General features: G+C 40.4%; 1 protein-coding gene across 10 annotated transcripts in view; it reads left to right on the top strand.

Moving 5' to 3' along the window:
* The first annotated feature begins 314 nt into the window (after positions 1-314).
* The window catches only part of PTPRK (protein tyrosine phosphatase receptor type K), a 392,967-nt gene continuing 379,485 nt past the window's right edge, over positions 315-13,796 (top strand). For all 10 annotated transcript variants that reach the window (XM_069851848.1, XM_069851839.1, XM_069851847.1 and 7 more), the window contains exon 1: positions 315-494. In XM_069851848.1, the coding sequence (XP_069707949.1) occupies positions 389-494 (106 nt within the window). In that variant the 5' untranslated portion in view covers positions 315-388. The remainder of the gene's footprint in view (positions 495-13,796) is intronic.

Raw genomic sequence — 13,796 nt, 5'->3', positions numbered from 1 at the left:
AGCCGAGCCGAGCCGTGCCGGGAAAGCCGAACCGGGGAGGAGAGAGGCGAGGCGAGGCGAGGCGGTGCCGGGCCCCGCGCCTGCAGCAGGAGGCGCTGCCGGGCGCCGCTCCGGTTCGGGCCGGAGTCCCACGTTCCCGAGTGCCGGGGAGCGGGGGGCTGGCCGCGCTCTCTCGGCTCCTCCCTCCCTCCCCGCTCGCCCGGCAGCAAAGTAACTCGCGGAGTACGGAGGGAGCCGGTGCCGCCGCGCTCGCCGCGCCGCTGACGGCTGCCCCAGCGGGCGGCCCCGGGGCTGCGGGCGCCCCTCGGCCAGGCCAGGCGAGCTCCGCCCGGCGCCGCGGGACGGGGCGGCCCCGCGGCCTCTTTGGGAAAGTTCTCCGCCGGTCGGCATGGGCAGGGGGGCCGCCGCCTCGCTGCCGCTGCTGGCCGCGCTCGCCCTGCTGGCCGGCGGCTCGCCCGCCCTGCTCGGGGCAGCCCGAGCCCAGCTCTCCGCAGGTGAGTTGGCGCCCCGGGCGGGGCAGGGGGGTGCGGGGTCCCCAGGGGCGGCGGGAGGGGGCTGTGGCGTCCGACCCGCGCCGCACAAACTCTCCTTCCTCCCCTCCTCCTCCTCCTCGCCCCCAGGCAGCCTCCCAAGTGGTGTCGGAGCGGCCGCCGCCGCCGCCCCTTCCCCCGCTCAAACTTTTCCCGGCGTTTCCCCGCTGGGCGCCCCGCGGCTCGCACGGGTTTTTCTTCTGCAAAACCCCGCGGCGGGGGGTAAGGAGGCACGGCCGGGGCTGTCCTCCCCCGGTAGAAAAAGAAAAAAAAAAAAAAAAGAAAACAAAAGAGAGAAAAAAAAAAAAAAGCGGTGGGCAGAAAAGGGAGGGAAGGCAGCATATGGGGCCGGCGTGTGTTGTGTTTGAAAGACGCGAATTTGTCGCCCTTTCTGCCCCCCACGCCGCGGGGTTTGGCCGAAGGGCCGCGGTGGGAGCCGGGGGGCAGAGCCCGGGGGGGCTGGGGGGGCAGCACCGCCCGCAGAGTTCGTGGAGCCTCCTCGCCTGCTGGGGTGAAAAGCGAACGCGTCCGTATTGTTGGCGGCGTGAAGTAGAACGCGGAGGACCACCTGAAGTACACTTCAGGCTGGCTTTCTTTTTTTACTTTCTTTTTTTTTCTTTTTTTTTAATATTACTTGAAATTGCACCGTGAGTATCGGTCGGACAAGTGTTTGAAGCTTCTAGCGTAGGATACTGATTTGAAAACTGCTGTTAGTAAAACTACTACAGTCATGAGATTTGGACGCATGGTTTTTCATAAGGACTAATGTGCAGTTAGGAGGCTTTTCTTTTTTTTTTTTTCCCCCCTCGTCCTCCTATAAATTAATGTTTAATTGAGACATTTGAGATGTGTTATCAATTAAAAAAATGTGCTGAAGCAGTATAAGAAATTGTGCTGGGCTGAACAGATTACATCCTTCCGATGTGGCTGCCTTTGGTGTGTAAAATTTAATGTTTGCATATCAGAATTAGAAGATTGCATAAGCACCTACAAGCCTTTTACCAGGGGAAAGGAAGCATACCATATATGCAGCTAATATGTCGTAAGAAGAGTTAAAATAAAATATGCCCTAGTGTAACATATTTGCATTCAAAACCCTGCTGAAATCAGAGCAGTGATTTTTTTTGCTTTACTGTAACTCATCAGGCTGATGTTAATGCCAAAGGTAATTCTTACATAAAGATTTTTTTATGAGCTTGTTCACGGGTGTAAGAAGAGTAGGAAGTTCTGATAACTTCTACGCTCCGTGGTATTTTATGCTGAAAATGTGGCACGCAGCCCTTTTTGGGAGTGCAAGTACAGGAAGCCAAGTTGGTACTGTGGGGTATGTGTTAGGTAAGCAGAGAAGAATGTTCAAGATCCTTCTGACCAGAGTAGGTGAAGCTTCTCAAAGGAGTCGAACAATTGTATCTAGGAAACATGAGATTATTTTGTGTCTCTGTGTGTGTGTGTGTATAGCCTGTCAGCAGCTAGAGTTTTAGTTTCTATTGCCAAGTATCAGAAATACTGATGCATTGCACCGCTCAGAGGCTTATTAATTGCAGACTTACTCAGACTTTTTTGAAGGTTTGGCGAAGCAGATTTGTTAGTAGCTGGTGCTTTCAGTGTACTCGGTTTCAGGTATGGTGCTCGGACTCTTTCTAAATACATTCAATAGCCACATGTAGACCTATGCCCTGCTGAACACTTAGTTACAATAAATCTTGGTTTGAAGACTCTGAATTTAATAACTACTACAACTTTCATTTTGTTCCTTTATGCTGAACAAGTCCCTGTAGGGGTGTGTATGTGTTTGTGCATCTATTGATGAGACGTATTCATCCTGGTGTTAGTGGGTGCAGGGCACAAAGGTTAGTGTTTGTATGTCTGTTTCAGTGAGATCCTCTCTGTAACCTACAATGAGATGTGTTTGTATTTGGTGCGCACAGGATCATCTGTTTTCTTCATGGTCATCTGTTTGACAGGAGTGCTGTTTTCACGCATCTTCCTTTGACTGCTTTCCACCCTCGTCACCTTAATATAATGGCCTGTACTTTTGCATGTTAAACAGAATCTAACGCATTTTCAGCTTCCTTTGTGTTAGTATTCTTATTATCTGAATTGTAAGAGTTTGAAACTGTTAATTTTTCTTTGCCATTAACGAAGCTATTAACTCAGTCTGGACCTTTCACAAATCTCTCTCTCATTGTAATTTGATTTTTATTTCCTTTTTATGATGCTTTGTACTACTCCTGACTGTGAGCCTCTGACAGATCTAGAATTCTTCGTAAAAATTTTGATATGTTTATTAAGATTCTAATCAAATCATAGAGTATGAGAGTATGAATTTCTTGAAAGCTGACCTTCTTTGGGAGCACGTGTGTGATGGTTGTTATCTGTTCTTCCTCATAACATATTCCATGAGAGCAAATGAGAAGGCAAGAAGAGGAGCAGCAGCAAGTTAGGAAAAGAAAGAAGACGCATCTTGTAATTTGTTGCTGTCTTAAAAATTATGGTTATGTATCATCTCTGCCCCCTTTGCATATAGTTGAAACACTGTATATTTTGTCTTTTCCCAGGGAGTTCAAATGTAAAAAAACCCAAGCAGCTTCTCCCTGTGCCCTCCCCTCCCCTCCCCTGCCCCAATCCAGCCATAATCCACAGTTTTCTGGTCTCTGTAGAATGTTTCTTTACACCACTGCTTTCCATGACCCTTCAACTTGGGTGCGTGCCTGTCAGAATCTAGGCCAAAATGTTTTGGCAGCGTGTTCTCTGTTGAAGTCTAGTTATTCTTTATATAGCACCGCCTTTCATCTGTAACTCAGCTACAGTTCGATAAAGAACAAGTTCAGCTTGTTTTCACAACTCCATCACTTTCAACTTGTGTATTTTTTAATATTATTTTTAGCAATTTGCATGTTTTCAAATTTTGAAAAAAAAAAAAGGGGGGACCATTTCAAACTTTTTTTTGCAGAATGCTGCTTGCTTGTCAACTAGCTGGTGGAAATACGTGTTGCACACTGCCTCCGATGGTGCCAGTGCAAATGTGGGTTTTCTATTACTAAATGGAAGATATAAGGATAAATATTGTGGAAACGCATCTGCTTACCTGAAGTTATTTAAGTGTGGTCTTTCAGACCTCCTAAAAAGGAGGACTGTATATTTTACAAGTTCAAGTCCTTTATTAGAGTAGTTCTTCCTCAGATTTTCTTATGCCAAGTAGTTACGGTGTCACAAATGAACAGACAAGTAAATATTTCTGGGTTAATCTTTTTTTCCCCTCCCTGATAATAGTTACAGTCTGTCTTTGGGAGAGAATGTAACTCAGAAATTAGACACTATAAAGTAGAAGATTTTTTTTGTAAGGATTTTGTTATTAAATATGCTTAGAGAAATACATGAAAATTGTAATAAGCATATCTATTTTTTTTTGTTTGTAATCATGTAGTAGAAGAAATTAAAGGCTTTTAAGTAATTAAACTCAAATTAGCCCTTTGCTGTCAGAACACCAAAAGTTGCTTCAGTCATATTTTATCCTTGAATGTGCTACAATTTGCATCTGATATACAAAAGATACTTGTACAGGTAGGCCTGAACATGTAAGAGTCTTCTCACTAGCTTTTTTTTTTCCACCAAGCTGTTAAAATGTATTAACATATTATATGGAAGATGAGTAGAATTAAAGGTGAAGATGTTTTCTTGCTTTTACCCCCTTGTTCCAAATGTTTTCCTTTCATTTATACATTCAGTTCTTTCCATGACACTGTTGGTTCAGAGATCACTTGCCTATCTGTATTTTCAGATGCAATATTACAGTTATAAAATGTATATGAATTTTCAAAGTGGAACTTTACTTGCTCATATGGATTTGAAAGTGGCCAGAACACACTGACTCCAGAAATCATGGTACAGTTTGAGCCATTTGGTAGTGATGTAAGTGGTGTACTGCATACCAGGTACATATCTTGTCCTTATTTAAGATCTGCATAAGTTAATTAAAAATAGAAATAAATTAAAAAGAGGAGGAGAAAGGAGGTAGGAAAACTGCACAGGATCGAATCAGAAGTCTGCCTATCCCTGTACACAGGCTCTGATGGCTCTCAGGGAAGAGTGATTGATTTTTGGCAAGGTGACTGACTTCTTCTGAGTCCTGTCTGTCCGCAGACACAGTGTGTTGGTATTTAATGTCATAAGTGAATTGTGCCTAATGACATCTTCAGCCTATATTGCTTTTAGCATTCACCTTGCTTTGTGACAAGGAATACATATGTTGTGTGAAAAAAGCTATGGTCCTTTGGTTTTTTTAAAATTCTTTGTTGTACTTAATGTCTTCTGGCTCTTGTATTAAGAGGTGGTTAGTAGTTGCCCCCAATTTACTTTCTTCATGCCACACAGGATTTTTCCACCCTTTCTCAACTATTTTTTTTCCACTTGGAAAAGTCCAGTTGCGGCCACTTGCTGTAGACTCACAGTTCCGTATCTTTTTTTCATCCTTTATCAGCCTTCTCATTCTTTTCCAGTTCTACTACATTGTTCGGGCTGTCCAAGACAGCTGCCTTCTGGATTAATATAGTGCTTAAGAATGATTTCTGTTCTGTTCCCTATCTATAGTATGATCATTCCTGACATTTGCTTTGGTTTTGACCATTTTTCCCTCCTGGTTCTGAGCAGTCACTTTTATAGAATTACCTATTTCATTACTGAAGAGCTGAGATCTTGCTTGCAGTTAAATGATGATCTGTGGGGTGGCTGTGTCCGTATCAGGGGAAGAGTCTTTAACCAGCCCTTTTAGTGGGGAGAGAACTGTTAATGAAGGCTCTTGAAGGATCTCTGAACTCACGTGGGATATTTGGAAGAGACATCCTGTTTAATGCTTACCAGTGTGGTTTGTCTCCTCTTTCTGAAATGTCGACATAAGTGAATTAAGAAGAGTTTATCCTCTCATATGTAAAGGTTGGCAATATCTACATTAACATGCAGGGATCTGCAACAGTGCTATATAGCTGCTTCTTGCTCTGGAATCTTTATGATGTCTTCATATGACCTCTTTAGCTGGAAGAACTTTAGGTCATCTTACCTCTCAGGAGTTTGACACGTCATTGAGCTTCAGTTTTGTTTTACATCAGCATCTGTTTTGGTGAAATCCCTACCTTTCCTCTTGCAACACAAATCCTGTTGAATGTGTAATAGGAAGCTTCCAAAACTATTACTTTAGTCCTGATAACTGAGTCAGTCAGGACACGCCTCATATTTTCATATGCTTATGTGATCCCATCTGTCGTTGTTTATTATTGTTGTAGAATGATGCCTTTGTGGTGCTGCTCCCAGAAGTGTGGACTCAGATTTGGAGCTTCAGTTACACTCTGCTTGTGCCATTAAGCCAATTTAAATTTCTGCTGCCACAGAGAGGGGCATTTCCATCACTTCAATGGTTTTCAGGTCTTTGCACATGCTAGGTCTGGCCACTACGTGGCCTGTGGGTGAGCTGGAGTAGCTTTATGTGAATCTTCTTGGAGGAAAGGTAAGGCTTGGGACTAGTTTCTTTTTGATCGGTGAGTTTAGTTGACTTTCAGTTGTGTGGCCACAGAAATTTGGTATATGGGAGGATAAAGGCTGATGGTGGGATGGCCGAGTTTGACAATTAGCTGTAATAGCAGCAAAACTCATGTAAAATGAACCTGCGCTGTTTTGAGTCTCGTTGGCTTCACACTCTGCTTGCCGCAATGGTGCTTCCTTCACCCTAGCAGTTGCAAAGAGGAGGCAGGAGGGCACGGAGAGGGGTGGGAAGAGGGGCCTGACACTCCCTCTGAAGCTGGAGGGGTTAGACTGAGTGAAGGTGGGTGAGGCTGTGTTCTGCCTGGCTGCCCTCAAGCTAATGACATAGTGCTAGTGTCTCTTTCCTGGACATGCATCTTTGAGTAAGCTGGCCTTAAATATGTTCTTTCATTATAATACATAGGTAAGGTATTTATTATATATATTTATAAGCAAGAAGTGGCACTTAGTAGAGTGCAGGTGTGATGACAAGCTGTAGAGGGCTTGGAGGAGATGTCACCTAGATACCAGGCTAGAATTAGAGGGTGTTGTGATACCCAGTTTGGGGTGCAGCAGGAACCTGGTTTAAAGCCTGGTTCTGTGGTTTCATGTTTTCCCCTGTGTGATCTGTCCTTCCCCACCTGATGGGGTGTTCAAATAGGATTGCCCGTGAAATGTGTATGAGTAGAAGAGGAGGGCCAGGGTAAGCCAGCTGCAGAGTGCAAATGGCATCAGTGAGAATTTTGTAGCATCTGCCTGAGCATAAGAACCTGCTACACCTAATTTTGTAGGTCAGAAAGGCCATTTCTTCATGCCGTTTCCTGGTAAGTCTTGACTACAGGTGACTTTAAACTATGTAGTTTAAAACTATGCAAAAGACTGAGTTTCAAGTCACCTATAGTGCATGCTTGCCCTGTAGTTTAGTCACTTGCAGTCTACTCTTACCAGGAAGCCATATATTTGAAAGTAATGTTTGCATATTCCAGAAGTTTTATAAATATTAGATGCTAGCAGAAACATACTAAAATATTTCCCTGAACAAGGAGTTATTAGTATTTGTGTCAACTCAGTGCTGTGTTTAAACAAACAAGCAAAAAAGCCACATGCCACCCCAGCCCCCCAAACAATGAATATCACAGAAGAATAGTTTATAGATTTTTATTTTTTTATGCACATGTACACGCAGTCTTGTAGAGCTGGTGTTGGTGGCATGTGGAACTATTGTAAATCTACTTCTTCCTTAGGAATATTGAGCTGCTCAATAACTATTATAATGTTAAGCTTATTTCCACAATTTTTCATTACGGAGAACGTTTACACATTTAAGGAGCTCCTTTGAGTTGACTTAATAGCTGATATATTTCTCTAAGCTGCATTTGTCTGTTGAAAGTTAAAAGCTAAGTATCGATCAGGGAATTTGAAACAAATAAATGTTTTTAGGCTTGCTTCTTGTTACTGAAATTTAATTTTCATAAAAGGTGGAGTTTTTATTAACAAATCTCTACTTGGATTTTAGTTAGGGACCATTTATTTGTTGATCTAATCAGAACTATTTTGTGATTACTCTCATGGCCAAATCTTTGCCTTGACAGTCTTTGCACTGTTTTATTTTAAACAGACTAAACTATTCAGTGGGATTTTATCAGTTACCTAGTATGAAGACAATGAAATAATGACACAGGGCTGTGGTTTGTTTTTTTTGAAGGACTGCAGATGAAAGGTTCTGTGAAGTTGTTGATCAAGATAATTTCTCCTGTTGATAGATAAAGTGGTTGTAGTATGGAAGTTGCTGAATTTAGCCTCAACAGGGACAACATGTCCCTGAAGCTCTGTGTGGATGGTCAGGAATTTGAGTCAATGTATTTGTTGAAACATCTGTAAAATGTAACTGTATCCTGGGGTAGGAACATAGGATAAGCATATAGCAGCAAAACTTGCTATAAAATAATAACATGACATATAAATGATATACTTGTCTTTGGTTAAAAACACCTGAGTCTCCTTATAGAGGAGGGAGAAGTGCTGGCCACTGCCAAAAGGGAGAGGTGCCTCCTGAAAATCGCAAAGGACTTTGCAGTAGTGGGGCACCTTTGTACTGATAATTTTTAATCACTTTCTCAAGCAGAATAAGCCATACTTGAACCTGTACGTTTAAGACTTGGGGCTGCATTAGGATTTTTTGCTGGCGTGGCTATATTTGCCAGTAGGTTTGTGTGGATTTCCACTCCCCTCACCTCCCCTCCCCCTTCCAAATTACTCAATGGTAGGTGACCAAACACACAAACAAAAAACTTTGAGTGTGGATAAGGTCTAAAAGAGATTCTCTAGTCTAATGGTTCAGAAAAAAAACCCAGTATTTTCCATAAGCGTGAATTAACTTTAACATGTAAAAACTTGTTTTAAGCCAGAAGGTGCTGTGGATGGGCTTGTCAGGCACTTGTTCTTTTCAAGGAGATCATATGTGTATGGAATTTGCTGATACTTATGGTAATGCACCAAGTATATGCCTCAGTAAAAGATTTGAGAGACTTAATTTCTTGAGGATTGGTACTGTGAAAAGATTAATTTTTTTGCTCAGTACCATGGCTAATATGAGGTTATTTTTGTTAGGCAGTGCATGAAAGATTGGACCCTTCAGTTAGCCAGAAAGTCATTTACTTCTGCTGTCATTTACTAAAAACATGTGATTATATTTATTAATTAAGTGGCAAAAGAAGCCATTTCTCAACTAACATGTCACAAACTTAATTCTACTGACTTACGAGATGCTGTTGTATACTTTAAAACCAAATTCTGTTGCAATTAAATTATGGTATGTTCATTCTAATTATTACTGGTTACACAATTTATTCTGAGATGGCGTTGTTTGTATGCTTTCTTTTGTGTGTAAACACTTGTTCTGTAACAGTAAAAATGACTGATGAATATTAACCAGAACAGAAAAATGTTATGGAAAACAATTGTGGCTGTAGTTCAAATGAATTCGACCCAGTTCAGAATGAAGATTTTGACTGGATAGCTGATTTCTTAAACTACTGTGGTTTTTATTTAATCTATTTTTTTTTCAATTGCCAAATACAGGTTGTGTTTATTTGTGAATCCTGTTATGTGATTTAGGATACCTGTTGCTTTTTAAATGATTTAAGTAATAAAAAAAATTGAGCTCTGAAATTTTAGGCTGCTTTTGTCATCTTCTCTACAGTGAAAAATTAAAATTATAAGACTTGGTGGAGACTTGCCTCATAGATATTAATTAGAAGAATGCCCTGATTTGATATTTTATCACTTTATTATCTGTATCATCTCTGTGTGGTATTAGGCTGGAGCAAGATCAAAATAGGGGGTATCAGTTGTCTTGATTCTCCTGGTGTTATCCCATTTGCCTATTCTTTGTAAATGTGAAAGTGCTTATCAGACATAAGAGCACTGAAGAAACGTGGCTGAGTACATGACTTCATACAGCAGAGATAAGTTTTCAGCGCTGACTGCCATCACTGTACTTGAATTGATTTAAAGGGACAATTTGTTAAAAACAACTGATCCAAAATACTGAAGACGGTTTTATATTTTATTGAACTTCTGATTCCTTTGAAAAAATGCTTTTTTTTATCTTTGCAGATGATGATATTTCTTGAGGTATCTCTCGAATTGGTATGCTGAAATCTGAATATTGTATGCGTTTTAAGTTGGCAATACAACAGAACATTGATGTATTAACTTTTTGGTGGTTTTTGTCTAGTGTTTTACTGGGGAGATAATGGTGTTGGTGTAAAAATAATATTAAATAAATTTAAAACCCCATACCAAACTCGGAACCATTCCACCATCCCTTAATCCCTTTCACCATCCCTGAAAAAATGTGGCTTGTCATATTCCTGCTGTTCTTATCTCTCCCCTCTCCCCCCTTGTTTCAGTTCCTTGGCTCTCCTTGTTTTTTTTCAGGAAGAGTTTTATGAAAATACTACACGGTTTTGTGCCATGATTGAAGGGAGGCAAGGTATATGAGATTGCTTACACAAAAATGCTCAATGAGTACGAATACTGTGAGACTTTTCAGGAATTTTTTTTATGTTCCTTCACTTAACTACTTAGCTGCATCTGTCTTTGTTCACGTGACAGCATTGTTTGTGTTCTGTGTTCAGTTCTTTAGGCTAGAAAATTTCCAGTGAAAGAGACTTTGCTCTTTTTCATGGCAGAAATGTAATAGAACAATCTTTTCAGTATTATTCAGTTCAGAAAAGCCAAGCAAATACTCTTTTTGCAGTAGTAATCCATCCTGACCCAACTTGTGAAAATACTAGAAATTGCAAACTAGTTCCACAGGCTTGCCAGCTCTTCAACGTATGAATACTTTCTGTGTGTGGTCTTGTTTAGTGCAAAAGATCTACGTAGGTGAAGTTTTTTGCATTTTTAAATCTCTGTGGGGGGTTGGCTTTCCTCTTTCTACTTTTTTTCTCGGATAGTATCACAAACTATTGACAACCCCACCTTAAGAAAAACCTTCATCTTCTCACTACGTGCATAAACCTATAATGTATGTACATATGTAAGGGTGAAATCACAAGAGACTATTTCCAGGTGCAGCTGAAACCCTTGGTCTGTAATGGTTTGGATTTCTGAATCGGTTGAAACAAAGTTTGGTAATGAAAGGGAGCGTAATAGGTGCGTGTAATGTCCTAGAATGTAAAGGTGATTTCTCAGAGGTGGCTGAAACCTGTCAGTGAGAAGTTGTCAGTCAAATTACTTCTTTTATATATTAAGTTTTAATACTTTAAAAACAACTGTATTAGTAGTTACTGAGTTTTGATACTGTTGATAGCCAAGGTATTTAGCTTTTTTCTTTGATTAAGTTAGTTTAGTGCTTTAATTCATCCTGCACATTCTTAGGTGGTGTGTTATTCTCGGTACTTTTATTTACTTTTTTTTCTTTTCCTTCCTTTCATTTCCTTTGAAATGCCTGTATACTGATTCAGTTAAATACTACAGGGTAAGTTAGCAGCTCCTTCTGAATCACATGGAAGGCATGAAGTGTGTCCAGGTCTGCAGTCCTTTCCAAGGATGAGCAAGTTCCTCCCTGGTTTGTGTATCTTGTGTCTGCACAACAGCAGTTAACTACCAGGCTCAGTTTATAGGTTGTTTTAAACATATTGAAGTAGATACACTAAACAGCTTTTTTTTGGGGGGTGGTGGTTGTTCCCTCTGGCTCACTTATCCACGTATCTTTGAGTTTATATTCCAAATGTGCAGTTTTTCTGGCGATTTATTGGTGTTTCTGTCCAGTGTTGAATGAGGAGTTGTGTTAAGTGACCAGCCTTTGGGAAAGGCAAGATTACGCTTTCATTTAGAGAGACTGCACAGATGTTCTTTATGAGCATTCAGAAGAGGAGAGACTGTACATTACTTCCAATTTGACAGAAACCATGTATTTGAAAATCTTTGGTCTGAATTTTATGGGCTACGTAATGAGGCTGTGAACCTGAAAGAGTAGCATTTGTGATTAATAATGACATTTGCAGACCCTAGGAATACTGAAATAATCTGTTGGTTGGCTTTGCATAGTGATAGTATCCAGATGCTAACTATAAATATCGCTCTCTGTTTGCATAAGCATGGAAATAGCAATGAAAAGAAGTATTAGTGTTTCAGGGAAAGAATTTTGGCCATCCATCTCTTAAAACACCTATTCTTCATTTGTCACCTTAAAGCAACCTTAAGCAATTTATAGGTCAGTCTTATACTATGATGTTGAAGTTAAGAAAACTAAAAAAAAAAAAATCTGTTTAATGAAAGTGAATGCATGATTAAAACCCACTGTACAAACCCCCCTTTAACTTGTATGTGGAGCATTTCCATCGTGAACCTAGACCTAATAAAACATTAAGACAACCAGGAAGTGAAGCAAATGCCAGAGAAAATGCTCAAATTTAGTAAGTTGATGTATTAGGCAGTCCTTAGAAGATACGGGAACACGTGAATGACGTTGGTAAATTTTTATTTATCTCCCTGATAAAATAACAATTTGATTCGCTTTTGAAGTGCACTGTGGTATTGATGTTGATTACCTAATAGATTATTTAGTAAGAAAAAACAACTGCTCTTGTGTTTGTTGGAGGAAAAAAAAATGTCCTGCCATCACAATTTTATGATAACTCCCCCCTTATACCATAAAGATCCCAAATACTCCTCTGTGTTTTTCTGCATTATATCAGTTACTGTCTTGTGGTTGAGGATTGAGTCCTGAGATGGTGGCAGCCTTGCAGGAAAGCATATGAAACAAAAGGTCTGACGAAGAAAGTGCAATATTAAAAACTGGCAGAACGGTATGTGAATCTGTTGCTACAGTCTTGGGAGTTGATGAGTTTCTTCAGTAGTGTGCCATCAATGTGGAGGATGGCTCTGTTATCTGTAAGATGGAAAATGTGGGCCGAGAATCAAAAGAAGTGAACCCTGTGCTTGTTGGTGCTCTTCAGTGTTTGGTACTTCAGGAATAACTCATGTTTTATTATGATCTTGTTACACTGACATTTGTAGGTGCGTGAACAATATTAAGTAAAATTCCAAACTGCTCCACTCAGACTGTATGTTGATTGTGTTGCCAGATTAAACAGACCAGACAAACAAACCGGTGTACTCACCTGTGGGGCGAATACCTTCTTGCTTAAGACCTCATGACCTGGGCTCCCGCCTGCAAGTTGGTGGGTTTTGGTAACTTCCCTGATAATTTTCCCGTTTCTTCCTTGCTTCTGCTTAGTGTTTGTTTTATTGGTGTGGGGTTGTTTAAACTCCCAGATCATAGTATCTTTATCTTCCAGTTTACTACATTAAAAATCATCGTCAAGGAGGAATCCAGGTAAAACTGGTTTCTGTTTAATTCCTAATCCTTTTCTGAGAAATTCTGCATCTGAGATGACTGTGCCTTGTTTATGACAGTATCCTTCCTGCCCTTCTTTTACTTTCTCTCTCATCTGCTTGTTTACTGTATCCCAACTGTAGTAATCAAACATCTGACTGAATTTACATTTCTTTTTGTAAGAATCAAGAAAGAGAAGGCAGTGTGTGGCCTCAGTATTTAAGCGAAATGGGGGCTTCTTATGTAAAAGATTACTCTGGCTGTGTTTAGGCCCAGAGAGGTTGCTATGTCCTTACACTTTTGATGTTCAGAACCCAATTTAAAACAGAGGGGGATCGGACTTCGTATTTTTTTATCTTGAGGGAAGGGGAAAAAATAGAGAAAGTGTGTCACTACTAAGAATATTAGAGTTGCACATATTGAAAATTTCTGTCTAAATAAGTTATAATTAAGCGGATTTGCCTTTAGCAGTACAGAAGAACAATTATTGGTAATTTAATCTTCCATGTAAATGTTCAGTAATTGATGTATAGCTCATAAATGGACCCAGTAGTTCTTTGAGAAATGTGTTTATGCAGGGCAAAATACATAAATACTTCTAGATTCCCTGGAGTATTTTTTGTTTCTTTCATGTACAATTGATCAGTTTACCTAAGACATAGAGTAGTTTGTTCTCAGACACTGTTTACAGATTCTGGCATGATGAAATGTTATAATGGCAGCAAATGAAGTGCATGGGAAAAGAAGGTATTCTTAATGGAAGACTGTAATCAGTGTTTGACAGCTGGCTAATGGATTGCAGAAGATAGTAGCCTAGCAGACAGACATCCATAAGGACCATGTATGAAAATGCAAATGCATGGAATTGAATTGAATGGAAGTCTTGGAAAATGTGCTTGCCT

This window comes from Phaenicophaeus curvirostris, chromosome 2, assembly GCF_032191515.1.
Source record: "Phaenicophaeus curvirostris isolate KB17595 chromosome 2, BPBGC_Pcur_1.0, whole genome shotgun sequence".
Lineage (NCBI taxonomy): Eukaryota > Metazoa > Chordata > Aves > Cuculiformes > Cuculidae > Phaenicophaeus > Phaenicophaeus curvirostris.
Note: the sequence above shows the minus strand (reverse complement) of the source record. Positions and strands in the feature narration are given on the sequence as shown.